General features: G+C 49.3%; 1 protein-coding gene across 1 annotated transcript in view; it reads right to left on the bottom strand.

The window, feature by feature from the left end:
* The window catches only part of LOC147574408 (pleckstrin homology domain-containing family M member 1-like), a 34,056-nt gene extending 20,452 nt beyond the window's left edge, over window positions 1-13,604 (bottom strand). The window contains exons 1-5 of the mRNA XM_086685467.1: window positions 13,204-13,604; window positions 12,715-12,803; window positions 9,240-9,487; window positions 6,878-7,504; window positions 2-413 (exon numbers count right to left, since the gene is read on the bottom strand). Coding sequence (XP_086541593.1) covers window positions 2-413; window positions 6,878-7,504; window positions 9,240-9,487; window positions 12,715-12,762 — 1,335 coding nt within the window. The 5' untranslated portion in view covers window positions 12,763-12,803; window positions 13,204-13,604. The remainder of the gene's footprint in view (window position 1; window positions 414-6,877; window positions 7,505-9,239; window positions 9,488-12,714; window positions 12,804-13,203) is intronic.
* Between the last annotated feature and the right edge of the window lie 2,303 nt (window positions 13,605-15,907).

Here is a 15,907-nt window from a genome sequence, read left to right on the forward strand (position 1 = left end):
CCGGGCTGGTGGGTGAGGACACCCCAAGGCTCCGTGCAGCTCCGTCATCCTCCACAGACTTCTGCTGGCCGCTCCCCGGGCTGAATGCTCTGGCCGCCGCCTCTCCCACGGGACTGGAAGGCCTCTGGTCTAAAATGCTCACCGAGGGGACAGCTTTGGCAGTGCCCAACTGCAGCAAGCCCAGGGTGCCAGGTGCCTGGGGAGGCGGCTCCTGCTTGCGGTCCCCATCTTGAGTCCCAGAGGATGCTTGGGGCGGGAGGGGCTCTGCGGGCACATCAAAAGGGATGCTGGCCTCCAGGCCGGGGAGGGGGAGTGAGGCCCGCCCCGTGGGAATCTCCATTTCTCCACTCAGTCCGCTCAGTCCATTGGTTGGCACAGAGTTTACCTGGGCTTTGCTGAATTCCGACAATACCCTGGAAGTTTTTAAACAGAGAAACCTGTGTGACAAGCTGTCAGCTAGAATGCCCAAGGCTATTGGGACGGCGGTAAGAAGGCAAAACTGCTGTCTGGGGATTTCCAAAACAAAACATCCTCGTCATCCACCCACCGTGCTCCTCTGCTTACACACAAGCCTTCCTCTGACACGCCTCACAAAGTTTCTCCCCAGCTGGGACTGAGGTAGAGTGGGCGGCCAAGGGAACTGCGGGGCCCGGGATCTCCGGTGCAAGCGCTGGTCCACCAGAGCTGGGCCGTATGTGGGGTCCCAGATGCCTCCTGTTCCCAGGACCTGCTGCCGGAGATCAGTGTACACGGGGTGCAGGAGTGTGCACGCAAGTATACATGGGGTGTGCACCTGCTCACTCTTCCAATGGTACTGCCTCTTCCTGCCCTTCAGTGGTGCTTCAGGGACTACAGGGAGCCAGTGTTACTGTCTTTACATACACACACACACACACGCACGCACATGAAAACTACTCTGGGCCTTCTAAAATGTGCACTGGCTAGTGGCTGCTCCCCTTCTCCTGAGGCTTCTGAGAATCCACATTCTGTTTCTGAACTAGAACTATTTGCTGTCTCCTCCTTTGTTTATGAACCAATAGAGTATGTCACGGGTGAATACAGATTCCTACAACAACAAAGCTACCCGGGGCCCAAGAGATTGCCCATATCTGCCCTAATGGTTTACACTGGGTCAGAAGACGTGCCAAACTCCCCTTAATGTGGGCTCATTTCCATAAGGATTTTAGAACTCAAGTTTCTACCTTAATGTCTTCTGGCTGAGCTGTGTGCTCTTATCTACATCATAACCCCAAACAACATTTCAAGACATGCTAGTCAAACATTGGTGAACAACCCATACATTTATGGGCAACTGATCTGCAGCCCAAGACATTTCAGTGGGGAAAGAATAGTCTTTTCAACAAATGGTGCTGGGATAAGCGAACAGTCCCATGCAAAAGAAGAAAGTTGGACCCCTACCTCATACCATATAAACAATGAACTCAAAATGGATCAAAGACCTAAAAGTAAGAGCTAAAACTATAAAACTCTTAGAAGGAAACAGGTATACATCTTTGGATCAGGCAATGGTTTCTTATATGACAGCCAACAAATAAGTAAACAATAAAAAATAGGTACGCTGGACTTTATCAACACTAAAAGCTTTTGGGCTTCAAAAGGATACTATCAAGAAAGTAAAAAGATAACCCATAGAACAGGAAAAAAATCTGCATATCTTATATCCAAGGATTATCACATATCTGATAAGGGTCTAGTATCCAGAATATAGAGAGCTCTTACAATTCAATAATATTAGAACAAATAATCTGACTGAAAAATGGGCAAAGGTTTACAGAGACACTTCTCTAAAGGTATACAAATGGAAAGTACATGAAAAGATGCTCGATATCATTAGACGGGAGTGAAATACAAATCAAAACCGTAATAAGATACTACTTTATGCCTACCAAGATGCCTATAATAAAAAAGAGAGAGGGGCACCTGGGTGGTTCAATCAGTTAAGCATCCGACTTCGGCTCAGGTCATGATCTCACGGTTCGTGGGTTCGAGCCCTGTGTCGGGCTCTGTGCCGACAGCTTGGAGCCTGGAGACTGCTTCAGATTCTGTGTCTCCCTCTCTTTCTGCCTCTCCCCAACTCATGCTCTGTCTCTCTCTCTCTCTCTGTCTCTCTCTAAAATAAGAAACATTAAAAATTTTTTAAAAATTAAAAAGACAGAGAATAACAAGTGTTGGCAAAGGTGTAGAGAAAATGGAACTCCTACACGCTGCTGGCGGAAATGTGAAGTGGTGCAGCCTCTGTGGAGAACAGTTTGGTAGTTCCTTAAAAGTTAAACATAGAGTTACCATATGAGTCAGCAATTCAACTCATGGGTATATACCCAAGAGAATGAAAAGACAATGTCTGCACAAAAACCTGTACACGAGTGTTCACAGCAATATTATTCACAGTAGCCAAAAAGTAGGAATAGAACAAATGTCCACTAACTGAAAAGATAAAACAAATTGTGGTGTATTCACACAATGGAATATGATTCAGCCATGACCCATGCTACAACACGGATGAACCCTGAAAACCTACTAAGTGAAGGAAGGAGGTCACAAAAAGCCACATAGTGTATGATTCCGTTGGTATTAAATGTCCAGAATAGGTAAATCCATAGCTAGTGGGTAAGGGGTTTCCTTAAAGGGTGATGTTGGTTGGCTTTGGTTGGCACACTGCTGTGGCCCCACAATAGGTTCCTAAAGTTCACGGACTTCATTCCTTTACCCGTAAAACCGGCACGGTAACAGCACCCACCTATGACTGTGTTCAAGGCTGAATGAGATCATATAGGTAAAATGCTTATAGAGTGTCTGGCACAAAGTAAGTACTCAATAAACATTAACCTCAATTTGTCATTGGTTGTTCTTATCGCCACTGGCAAGACTGCTTAGCCTCTACACACATGGCTATAAAAATGTAAGGAAAGAGAATTACGGAAAGATTCACCAGCATTACCGAAATGGTTATCAATTATAAATGACCCCTCGTCTGTAAGACACATTTTAATGATGGAGTGGACTGGGTGTGGGAATAAAGAAACACCACCCGACAGCAAGAAGCTTGTGTGATAAATTAGAGTTTCCACCAAATCAACACCACGGTCAGGATGAAATCAAGTTCACAGGAGTCTCACCAGGATCAGAGCTGGTCGGCAGGACCCAGAGAGAATAAGAGACATGCACATCAAGTGGGAAAAAGTGCTAGAGATGAGGTTTTGAAGGAAAAGTGAAAGAAAGAGAATTTTCAAAACTTTTGAAGAAAATGCAACCAACATAGGGCTGAAACGGTGACACCGCTCCGGTCCTTCCACTTCTGTCCAGCTCAGGGCAGCGTTTTTCAAAAACTGCCTGTTGAAAAATTCTAGAAGTTTGTGCTTTCATTTAGAAGACAGTCTGGAAACATATACGTATTATACACATACGTATATTGCGCGTACACAGAGGCGTAGGTGTGGAATAAAAGCATGGGCTGGAGAATCGGCATGACCACCCCATAAAGTGCCCCCGCCAAGCGATTCTGAGCCTGCGCTTTTCCTGAGCGCGTGGACTAGCGCGTTGGGGTCCACGGCACCACCTGGCGGTCAGGGGTGCTCATGAAAGTACAGGAGGGGGCCGCATGTGCGAAGAATCATTTCCCCCAAGAGAAGGCCTCATGATAACGACCTCTGACAAATATCACCAAGCACAGATCTGCAGCCGTGTATACACAGACAAGTAGCGCGAGAACTGACATCACGGGGACCCCCAGTAGTAAAATGATGATGACACCGCCTATGGAGCACTCACCCTGTGATTGGCACTGCTCTAAGCGCTTTGCATACCTTAACTCACTTCCTAGCATTCTTATCCCCGTCTTGCAGATGAGGACATCAAGGTCAGAAAGGTTGAGTATCTTGCCCGGGGTCGCAAAGCTGGTTAATGGAAGACTCCAGCAGTCTGGCTCCTGAGTCCACACTCCTAACCACCGGCCCCTAGCTGTGCTTCTCAGCGATCACTGTAATTCAGACCCAACCAACACAAAAGAAGCTATTCAGGCCATCAATCCTCTATTCACAAAGCAAACTGCAGTTTGGTTTCCAGAAAACATTAAGTTAATACATTTCCTTGGAATGTTACATCTTTTGTACTTTATGTTTAACTTGTAGATGATTTTAAAAAACTTTTTTTAACATTTATTTTGATAGAACGCCTGTTCTCTCTCTCTCTCAAAATAAATCAACTTTAAAAAATCCACGTAAACAAATATTTAAGTAATATGACAAAAATAAGCGAACTCTTAACTGCTGATGTGACTCTTCACCCTCAGACACACCCTCTAAGAGCTGGTGTGTGTGGACGTGCGAAGATAACTTCAAGCCCAGCACTCAGAGTGACGGTGCTGGATGTGTGTTTGTGCATCTGTGTGCTCTGTGTTTGCTGGTTCCGCACGCCACTGCCCCGCGCTGGTCTGTACATCCTGACCCTCTTCCCTTGACTTCTCCCACAATGCCCAGGATGACGCTTCCCACACAGGGTGGACGGTCACTGATTCAACGGCCTTAAGCTGGAATTTTCCAATCACAAGACTCACGAAAGATAAAAGCAGGGCACATGACAGACAGAGGGCCGGCGGGCTGGCCTGTGGGAGGAGGAGACACAAGGAAGGGTTCAGACAGGTGAGTGAACTTAAGTCACGCCATGGGCCCAGCCGATAGAGCGGGGATTGCTCCCTTCCAGGATGTTCTACCTAAATTCTTGTTTGATGTTTGAAAGTTCTAGCTAATGTGCTCTGTTGCTCAGAAGCTGCTTCAGCCGTAATTCGCCCCCAGGCATCTGATCTGATTCTCAGCCAGAGAATCCCTATGAGGGAGCCTCCACTTTACAGATGAAGAAACAACCTCACAGAGCCAACGCTTGGCCTGCCGTTACTGGACTTGTGACTGGTAGAACAGGGCTTGAGGCCGGATCCTGCTACAAGCCAGTCCGTACCGGCACCCAATCTGGTGTTCTTCCCACAGCAGCTGGGAAACCTGTAAAGACTTGAATGAATCAAGAAGGTAGGGGCACACAGGAGTAGAAAAGAAGATCCTAGACACTGGCTGAGGGAACATGGGTCTGGCTGAAGGAAGCGCTTAATAAAAATTTACCATTTTCGGGGCGCCTGGGTGGCTCAGTCAGTTAAGCGTCCGACTCTTGATTTTGGCTCGGGTCATGATCTCACAGTTCCTGGGATCAAGCTCTGCATCACGCTCTGCACTGACAGCGAGGGGCCTGCTTGGGATTCTCTCTCTCCCCCTCTCTCTCCCTGCCCTTCCCCAACTCATGCTCGCTTGCTCTCTCTCTCTCTCTCTCTCTCAAAACAAATAAATAAACTTGAAAAAAAAGTTTATCATGTTCTACCTATTAGATGAGCAAATATCCAAAAGTTTGATAATACCTTCTGCCTACAAGGCCGAGAGGGCACAGGTACATTCCTGACAGAGTGTAAACAGGCGGTTATCTATGAAAATTGTAGATTCATTTATCCTTTGCCTCAGCAATTCTGTTTCTGGGACTTTACTGAACAGAGATAGTTGCATAGACTTAAAAGATCACATACACACGGTTATTTATAGAAAGAGTGAACTCCAGTGTCCAGTAAATACAGGGCTGGCCAAATAAACTAAGGTAGATTCATACAATGGAAACACATGTCACAGGGGAAAAAAAAAAAAAAACTGAAGAAACTGATATGAAGCTCCAAAACAAAAATTCTGATCTCTTCTGAGACAAGGTATCAAACAGTATATTTATAATAGCTTTGTGGGGATGGGGCAGAGATAAGAAATATAAAAGACATTTAAAAAGTCTTTTCATATCTGTTAGATGCATTTAGAAACATCAGAAAAAGACATGTAAAGGGGGTGCCTGGGTGGCTCGGTCAGTTAAATGTCTGACTTCAGCCTAGCTCATGATCTCACAGTTTGTGAGTTCGAGCCCCACGTTGGGCTCTCTGCTGTCAGCACAGAATCTGCTTCAGATCCTCCGTCCCCCTTTCTCACTGCCCCTCCCCTGCTCATTCTCTCAAAAATAAATAAACTTTAAAAAAAAGAAAAAGAAAGATGTAAGGAATTAATAATTATGGTTACAAAGGTGGAAAAGACGTTTCACTGTAGGTAGACTTTTTTTTCTTACCATAAAAATAAATCTATTAAAAAACGAATGTTTCAAAAGGGCCTGAACGAAGAAGGCTCTGCTGTGGTGAGCATGGTTAACATAGAGAGATGGTGACTCACTACGTTGTACACCTGAGACTAATATAACACCGTGCGTCAACAATACTCAAATAGAAAAAAGTTCTTTTAAAGAGATAGCTCTGCCCAGGGTCCCTTCTCTAGTCAAGTTCATTGCTCCCTGTGCTCTTCCTCCACTCACTTGCTTGGCCCCTTTTGTGCACCACCTCCTCCAGGCCTCATTCAGGGTCTGTGTCCTTCAGAGGCCTTCTGGGAGGTCGCAGCGGAGCACCCTGACGCGCTGGGCTTCACTGCGTCTTTTGGAAGTCGTACATCTAACTCCGAACCGTTAGTTTCCGCCCTAGAGGCAATAATATTTTACACGAAGCCTCAGACAAATTAGGTAACTTGTCGAAGATCAGCCAGGGGCAGAGCCGGAGCCTGATTCAGCTCTGAGCCCTCCCTGAATCCATTCTCCTCGCTGCCCCATGTTGCCTCCAGTTATAAGTCCCGGCAACTCCAGTCCCTGAGGAAGAGCCACGGTCCTCTTTTCCTTTATGCCCTTAGAGAGCTCAATGCTCAGTGACAGGCAATCACATGCCATAGGAAGGGAGAGAAAGAGGAAGAGGAGAAGGAAGGAAGGAAGGCAGGGGGAGGAGAAGGAGTGGGGGGAGGACACTCACTCTTGCAGAGACGGGTCTGAGTCATCGGCATTTGCTGTCCCCAGATCGGAGTCGTAGGACATGGGCTCCTCGGAACGATCTGGACTCTTGGAGCCATTCACTTGGAGTAGGCAGCTATCAGAGTTTAGGCTGCAAGACAGCTGGGATGAACTGGCGGTGTCCAGGCTGAGGGAGGAGGCCGTGAGCTTCCGGTTCCGTCGGATCTTATGGCCTGAGTGCTGGACTTCGATGTCCTCCGAGCCTGAGGAATGGGAAATTGAATCCAGAGACTCTTTCCGCTGTAGTTGTGTCCCAGAGGTGGTGAGGGGGTCGAGCTCAGAGAGCGGGCAAAGCCCAGAGAGAGCCAGTGGGGTAAGCGTCCACTCGTTTAAGATGGCGGACTTGTAGGAGAGCTCGAAGGATAAGGACGTCAGTCCCTGCAGGAAGCTGAGGAGGAACTGGCCCTCCTCGGCGTCTCGAAGCAGGGCTGCGGGCTGATAGTACTCGCACAGGCGGGCGGGCTCCTGGAGGAGCAGCTTCAGGTAGCACTCCATCAGGCCGTCATTGAGGGCCAGCCTCAGCCAGGCCCGGCAGCGGCCCACGTCCGTGCTGACAAAGATCAGGTGCTCCAATTCCGAGACGATGTGTCTGCGGGTGGAGAGGACAGGCTTGTTTCAAGAAATGATTTCAGATCACGGAGGATTGTTTTATCCACTGGTGAGCAGGAGCCAGTAATAATGACTGCAAGTATATACAGGCTTGGGAAAAAAATCTCAGATAGCAGTGTTCTACAAGGAATTGAGAAATATTTAGCTACAACACCCCACTTTTTCGAGGTTACTGTCATGCAGGATAATTGCCATTTTTGTTACAACTCCCCAGGCGCCCTTGACATCACCTGCTCATCCGGCATACATCTGATGAGCCCCTAAGTGCCAGGTCTTTGGAGCCGTGAAGATACAGGATACAGACATGGTCCTGCCCTCAGTCCAGGTTACTACCTTTCAAGGGCACACGGAGGTGAACCCTGTTGTCAGTAGAGCTGGGGTGGGGGGAAGGCAATCACTTCCAGGTTGCAGTAAGAACAATGCCTTAGGCAAGGCATTGAGGGATTAGGCATAGGGATTAGGGATAGGCAAGGCATTGAGCTGGGCCTTGAGGGATTTCAAGCGGCAAAGATGGAAGGGGAACCTTAGGCACCAAGGACTGACAGCAAAAAGGCACCAAGGGTAGGGAAGCAGCAGCTGTGTAACAGGAGTGGTGAGCACTCCCGTTACAGCACGGGGAGGAGGAGGAGCGGCTGATTGGGTTGCAAAGTCAGGTGATGCAGGGTCTCGAGCATCCAACCGGTGAGGCAAAGTGGGGCAAGGGTCCCCACACCTGGCTGTGCGTCAGAATCACCTGGGAACCTGGTCAGGATACAGATTCTGGGGCCCCAACGAAGTGAATGGGACTCCAGGCTAGCACTGGGGAGCCTGAGAGTTTTTACACCGGGAAATGACTCGACCGCAGTCACGCAGACTTCTGGGTGGGCTGCTCGGGATAAGATCAGGTACCAAACTCAGTTCCCGAACCCTTGGTCTGATGTAAATGCCCTTCCTCTGACCATCACAGTGCCCTGAGCACGTCTCGCCCATAGGAGTGCGTGCTCCACAGGGCTCAGGGAATGAGCTCGGGTTAGCTTAAGCTCAATAAATGTGGACCAGCTGCCTGACCTAAGGACAGACAGAATGAGATAAGGGGGACAATTAGAAAGCCACTGCCACCTGGGAATGAGGTAAGAACCTGAGATAGGGCGGTGGCAGTCAGCAGGAAAAGGAAGATACAGACCGACAAGGCACCTTCAGGCTGCAGGTGGCATTTAATAGCCCTTAGAGGCAACGTGCCAGCAGCTGCTTGCTCCAAAGCCCAGGCAGTTAGGGCCAGGGCCGCAGAGGCAAACGTCCCAGGGTGGATATTCAGATGATCTGGATTCCACTGCTTTAAAAAATGCCACAGCCTCTTAGGATATAATACTTAGCATAGAGATGTTCAAACATTCCAAGGCAGGGTCAGCAAACCTCTTCTGTCAAGGGCCACTTAGTAAAGATTTTAGGCTTTGCAGGCCACACATTCTCTGTTCCAACTACCTAACTTTGCCACGGTGTGGCAAAAAAGCGGCTCCTGCTAAAGGCGACCAGCCAGGGGCCTGAGCAGCCCCAGGCCATTGCCTGTGCGCTGAGGGGCTCTTGAGGCTTGGTCTAACAATAACCCCTATCTCACCCATCTCCATTCTAGAACACAGAGCATCTCTGCTGCCTTCCCATAGAGCTGTAGAGGGAGAGCCCAGGGTCACCCACACTGAAGCTCCTCCCCAAAGCAAAGCCTCCCCTGCTGATCTCACTTGTGGGTGACAGCTTTCAGGAGGGGCCAGAAGACAGGCTGAGGCAGAGGCTTCTGGTGGGCGCTCTTCTTCCTTTTCCCTCCGGCCTCGGCTCGGATGTGCTTGGCATGCAGTCCGTGGATAAATACAGCCTCCAGGGCACTGCACATGGTGCTGGCATCTCCGTCTTCGCTAGTGACCACTGTGTCCGAGGACACGTACTGCTTCTGCAACGCCTTCACAGATCCCACTAGCTTCTTCTTGATGACCTAGTCAGTGTCAGACATAACACAGGCCTTTAGAAGATCCTGCGGTGACCCCTGGAAGGGAAGTGCTTATCACCAAATACACGCACACCCACACACGCCTCACGTCTACCTGTGGGTGTGTATACAGCAAAACTAGCACAAGCTAATCATAGAAAACAAAGATGGGTGCCTGGGTGGCTCAGTCGGTTGAGCGTCCGACTTCGGCTCAGGTCCTGATCTCACGGTTCATGGGTTCGAGCCCCACGTCGGGCTCTGTGCTGCCAGCTCAGAGCCTGGAGCCTGCTTTGGATTCTGTGTCTCCCTCTCTCTCTGCCCCTCCCCCACTTGCACACGCACACACGCGCTCTCTCTCTTTCTCTCAAAAATAGATAAACGTTGGAAAAAAATTTTAAAAAAAGAAAGAAAGAAAACAGAGACAAAGCATAGAGGAGAAAAGGAAAATTATGTACTTATACCCCCCAGAGATAGTTATTTTTTTGCAAAGATAGTTGTATGTTTTTCTTTTGTTTTGCTTTTTAAACCGAACTTCAGTGATTTGATAGCCATAGAAATCTTGTGTTTAAATACCGGCTCCATCATAGTTACAGGTGTGGGAGCCTGGGTGATCCATCTAGGGCAGGGGTGAAGCTTTCCACCTTGTTTAGGGGTCTACGATTCCATGAAGAGGCTACAAGTGCCACTTTAGAACCATAAAAACACCAAGAAAACAGGAGCATGGTCCACATTACGAAAGATCCTAGGGGCACCTGGGTGGCTCAGTCAGTTAAGCATCTGACTCTTGATTTCAGCTCAGGTCGTGATCTCACGGTTTCTGAGTTTGAGCTCCGTATCTGGCTCTGTGCTGACAGTGTGGAGCCTGCTTGAGATTCTCTCTCTCTCTCTCTCTCTCTCTCTCTCTCTCTCTCTCTCTCTCTCTCTCTCTGCCCCTCCTCTGCCCCTCCTCTGCTCATGCTCACTCTCCCTTTCAAAATAAATAAAATAAACGTTATTTATTTAAAAATATCTTTTTAATGTTTATTTTTGAGAGAGAGAGACAGAGAGAGAGACAGACAAAGTATGAGGGGGGGAGGGGCAGAGAGAGAGGAAGACACAGAATCCGAAGCAGGCTCCAGGCTCTGAGCTGTCAGCACAGAGCCTGATGCAGGGCTCGAACCCACGAGCCGTGAGATCATGACCTGAGCCGAAACAGGACGCTTAACTGACTGAGCCACCCAGGCGCCCCTAAAATAAATAAATAAACTTTAAAAAGAAAGAAAGAAAAAAGGAAAGATCCTTGACCTGGCAGTCAGAGGCAGATGTTAGTCTCAGCTCTGTTGGTCAACAGCTGGGTCACTGCAGACATTTCACTTAACCTCACTGAGCTTAATTTCCTCATCTGTTAAACGGAACGAATACTTCCTGACCTACAGCACAGGAGTTGGGGGGTGGGGGGGGGATTACTCTGAGGGCAGGACTTGCTTTTTTTTTTCATTCTTGCATCCTCAACACTTGGCCTGGTTCCTGACACATGTAAGTATTCCGTTAAGGTCTGTTACATAAATCAATTATAAAATACATATATGTAAAATCCTTTGGAAAGATAAAGACAGTTCTGTCATAATATAAGCATGTCAAAATACCTATGTTTTGGAAAAGGATTGGGAGGGAATACAGAAAACCTGGTTTGAACTGTTAGCTGATAGGATTATGGATAAATATTTTACTGTTTTATTTTTATCTTAGCCCAAACAGTTCATGTTAATGTTCTTAGAAAACTTGAATGTTCTTTTTTTCTTTAAAAAAAAAATTTTTTTTAATGTTTATGTATTTTTGAGACAGAGAGAGACAGAGCATGAACGGGGGAGGGTCAGAGAGAGAGGGAGACACAGAACCCGAAGCAGGCTCCAGGCTCTGAGCTGTCAGCACAGAGCCCGACGCGGGGCTCGAACTCATGGACCGTGAGATCATGACCTGAGCCGAAGTCGGACGCTCAACCGACTGCGCCACCCAGGCGCCCCTGTTCCTTTTTTCTTTATAACAGCTTTAATGAGACACAATTTACATTGCATAAAATTCACTCATTTAAACTATTCAGTTCAGTGATTTTTGGTATATTCACAGAATAGTGAAACTACAGCCACTACCTAATTTTAGGACATTTTCATTCTCTCAAAAAGGAACACTGTGCCCATGAGCAGTCACTCCTCTCTAGTCCCCTCTCCCTCGACCCCTAGCAACTACTAATCTACTTTCTGTCTTTATGGATTTGCCAATTCTGGACATTTTGTGTAAATGAAGTCATACAGTATGCAGTCTTTTGATGTTAGACATCTTTTCATATGACTTATGGGTCATATACTTCTTTCATTGTTTGCTTATTTGACTTGAGAGAGAGAGAGAGAGAGAGAGAGGCAAAGAGAGAGGGGGACAGAGGATTCAAAGTGGGCTAGGTGGTGACAGCAAACTCCCAAATCGTGAGATCATGACCTGAGCCAAATGGACGCTCAACCGTCTGAGCCACCCAGGCCACCCTAATGCCTTCTTTTCTTTTCTTTTTTTTTAATGTTTATTTATTTTTGAGAGACAGAGAGAGACAGCATGAGAGGGAGAGGGCAGAGAGAGAGAGAGGGAGACCCAGAATATGAAGCAACCTCCAGGCACTGAGCTGGCAGCACAGAGCCCGATGCGGGGCTCCAACCCATGAGCCGTGAGATCATGACCTGAGCCGAAGTCGGATGCTCAACCGACTGAGCCACCCAGCTGCCCCTTCTTTTAATGTTTACTTATTTTTGAGAGAGAGAGAGAGAGAATGTGCATACGTGTATGTGCCTGTGGGGGAGGGGGCAGAGACAGAGCGGACCGAGGATCCAAAGCAGGCTCTGCTCTGACAGCAGAGCGCCCAATGCAGGGCTTGACCTCACAAACTGTAAGACCATGAGCCGCTTACGATCATGACGCTTAACCGTGTGAGCCACCCAGGCGCCCCATATGTATGACTTCCTTTGAGAAATCCTTGGTCTTTAGGCAGCCCGTATTAAAATCCGTCGTTTTTTATCAATTCCCATTCCATCACCAAGAAGATGTTCTAGAAAGGGCAGGATCTCCTCAGAGCCTGCTTCTGCTATAACTCTTTCTCAACCCGAGGCCTCGCTTTCCAGACAGTACTCATTCATTTCAAAGTGAGGAAAACCAACGACATGGCTGTCCCGTGCCCCCTTCCCCACCCTTGAGCCTCTCCGACTGCCTACCGGGATGGCAGCCCGGGGGTCCAGTCCATTCTCCACCACCGAGAGCATTTCCGCTCACACTGCAGCTCCCTCGGAGAATCACATGACACCTGCAGAGACAGACGGCGGCGGCCAGATGAGCAGGTTCCAGCTCCCCACCCGCAGCCAATTCTCCCCCTCCCCCAGCAGGCAGCGGGTCAGCCCATCTTCCTCAAACTGCAATGCAAAGGCCTCTGAATTCAAAAGTAAAAGCCAAGAGTGGATTTTAAGGAAGGAAACAAGGGAAGAGAAGAAATCTGAGGGCTCGGATCTCAGGAGGTGGGGAATCCTATGTGCCATGGGTGGGTCCACCCTAATCAGGGCATGGAAAGGCCTCTGTATGCCACACCACACGCTGGCACAAAAAAGCAGGGAATGAAGGGCTGATTTGGATACAGAACTAAGGGTGCGAGGGGGATGCTGCCGCTGGAGGTGCCAAGAGCCCACATGGACCAGGAAGCAGGGGCTCACAATTCACATTCGGAGCCTCTGACTCCTGTGCCAGCCCCATGTCTGCCAGCTCGGCGGGGACAAGCACAACCGAAGGAAGTTTCCAAAGGGAGGGCCTCTTGCTACATAGCTGCTTCCCCTCCAGGCACGAGGGTCCAGCTGGAGCAGCACAGGGACACGCCTAAGGGAAACAACACGGGTTCGAATCTCGATTTGCCACTAACCACTTAGGCATGCTAGGTGGGGCACCACGGCAGACGTCTCAAATGGAGGTTATGAATGTGGAAAATGCCCAGCACAGGGCCTGACGGTACTAAGGATAAATGGTGTCTATTACCCCGGTTGGATGTGGCCAAGCCTTACAGGCAAAGGCCACTGTCTGAATGAGTCCGCTCAACTACCTGAAGTCAGTACACAGGTAAATCCCTCAGGGCACTGGCTCCCCCCCACCCCCCGGGGGTGGCTTAGGTCGGGGGTGGGGGGGGCCTCAACCTGAGCCTCGGGGGGGGGGGCTGTTGGCTCGCCTGGACCGCCCCAGCCACTTGGACGGACCAGGATTGGGTAGGCACATTCCCATCTAAACAGATCTCTAGTGACCACACTGCCGAGCATGGAGGGACACCAAAAAACAGGTCATCGCTGTCTCTGTTCTCAAAAACCGATGGCCCAAAGAAGTTATCAAATGGAGGCATGCTGAATGGATTTTGTACTGTTTACACACATTGCTTCATTCATTCCTTGGAACCACCCTAGGCGAGCTCTTTTATTATCCAGATCTAACAGATACGAAATCAAAGCTGACCCAGGTCAAGGAACTTCCCAAGATCCCAGGGCTGATCAGTGGCGGGCTCTACCACCTTCGGCCAGGATGACATCCACCCTTCTGGAAGAGGCAGGTGTGAGCTAGGGCTAAGGGGTGGCTGGGGAGGGGGCAGGGGAGTCTTGGGAGGAGGGCTCTTCGGCCGGGGGCCCAGGTGGCGGGATGCAAGGGAGCATCGGGTTGAGTCTGGCAGGAAAGGTTTACAGGCGAACAGCGAGGCATGGAGAACGGCAGGGTGGCCCTAAATGATGAAAGACGCTCTGATTCACCCCTGGCCTCTGGATCCGGCAGAGGGTGAACAGGACCCAGCGCCGACCTTCCTAAGTAAGGACATGCAAAGGGAGACAGGTGTGTGGAGGACGGGCCCCACGAAACCAGCTCTGGTCAGCGCACAACAGACTGACAGGAGGAACACTAGCCCCTGGCCACAGCCCATCACACTGTCTCTCCCTCCACCACTTTCCCAGCTCCTACCCACCGGGAATCCTCAGGACCCTTTGCTGGAGACCAGCTCCATGCTCTGGCCACCAGGGCACCGGGAGAAGGGGACGTACTACAGAGTCGGTCCTGAAACCGTGCCTGATCCTAGAGGCTGGGTTTCTTCAAGGCTACCCTACGCAGCCCTGCAGGCCAAGTTCAGGCTCTCTGGCTTTGAGACCCTGGCATCCAATCCCCTTTGGTAATTCCGGGGGCCTGCCCTTCTAGACAGAGCCTCAAGCCCTAAAACTGCCCTTCCCTCAGCCGGCCTCAAGGCTTGGGCCTCAGCAATCTGAAGAGGAGGACCATTGAGGCCTCATCAACTAATTAACTGAAAATAATATTCACTGGAGGGAGGGAGGCTTATCATTAAGTGGGTGTCCTGGCCAAGTCAGGATCTGCTGAAAAAACAAAGTAAACTGACACTGAGGTCAGAGCAGGGCCAGACAAGAGACAACTGGGACCTAAAACAGTGTCAGGAACGTCACAAAAGGACAACCGTGCAGAGAAACCTAGAAGAATGGCCACTTGACAATTCACAAAACAGAACTGAGACGTGGGGGTCAGGCCAAAGTTCCGGGCACATCTTTCTTTGCAGGAAACCAAAGCTCCCTACATAGGCCTGTCGGTGCTAGAACGCCTCAGGAAGGCAGGCAATGGCTCAGAGGCAGGACCACGACCATCTACGATGTGAGATCTCTGGGCTCTGGGTCTCCTGACTGCTAGGTCAGCACTCCAGCAGGCTCCTTGGGTGGGCCAGACCCCCATCTACCATGCTATGGGACTGGTTTCACTTTCTATCCTCAGAACTGTCTTCACTGACACCAAGAAGCAAACAAAAGAGGGGTGGGTCTTCAGGAGACCCAGAATAAAGAGAGCAAGTAGAGAGTTCAAACATCCCTGATACAGTTGAGCAGAAAAGGTGAGTGCCGTGTGCCTTTAGGAAACTCCTAAGCCACCCTTCGTCTACCTCTGCCCCTCGGTATCGGTTCACTCTGGCACAGGATCTCATTCTCTATCCTCATTTAATTCTTAAAACAATCCTGTGAGAGAAGGATGATTATCCCTCATTCACAGAAGAGAAAACTGAGGCTCAGTAGAAACACGCCTCAGGTGAGGGACAGAATTTTCTCATTCCAAGCTCTGTGCCTTTCGCCAGTTCATACTGTCCCAGGTCCTTGGTTCAAAGAGTTTCAGGCAAACTTATTATTCACAGACTCTTCAGAAGCTCCACCTTATCAAAGAAGGCCTAACACTGACAAGAAACAATCTTGCCCATCAGATCTGTGGCCCCACCTAGCTGACCACAGGTCCTTTCCATGGCAGCCAGGTTTCCGAGCTGTCCCTCCTCAAACGTTCCAACACACAGGAAGGAATCGTTGTGGTTGATTCTCTTCGTGATACTGCCTGGCCTTCTATAAACATCCA

The sequence above is a fragment of the Puma concolor genome, chromosome E1 (genome assembly GCF_028749965.1).
Source record: "Puma concolor isolate L17-30 chromosome E1, mPumCon1.1.hap2, whole genome shotgun sequence".
NCBI lineage: Eukaryota > Metazoa > Chordata > Mammalia > Carnivora > Felidae > Puma > Puma concolor.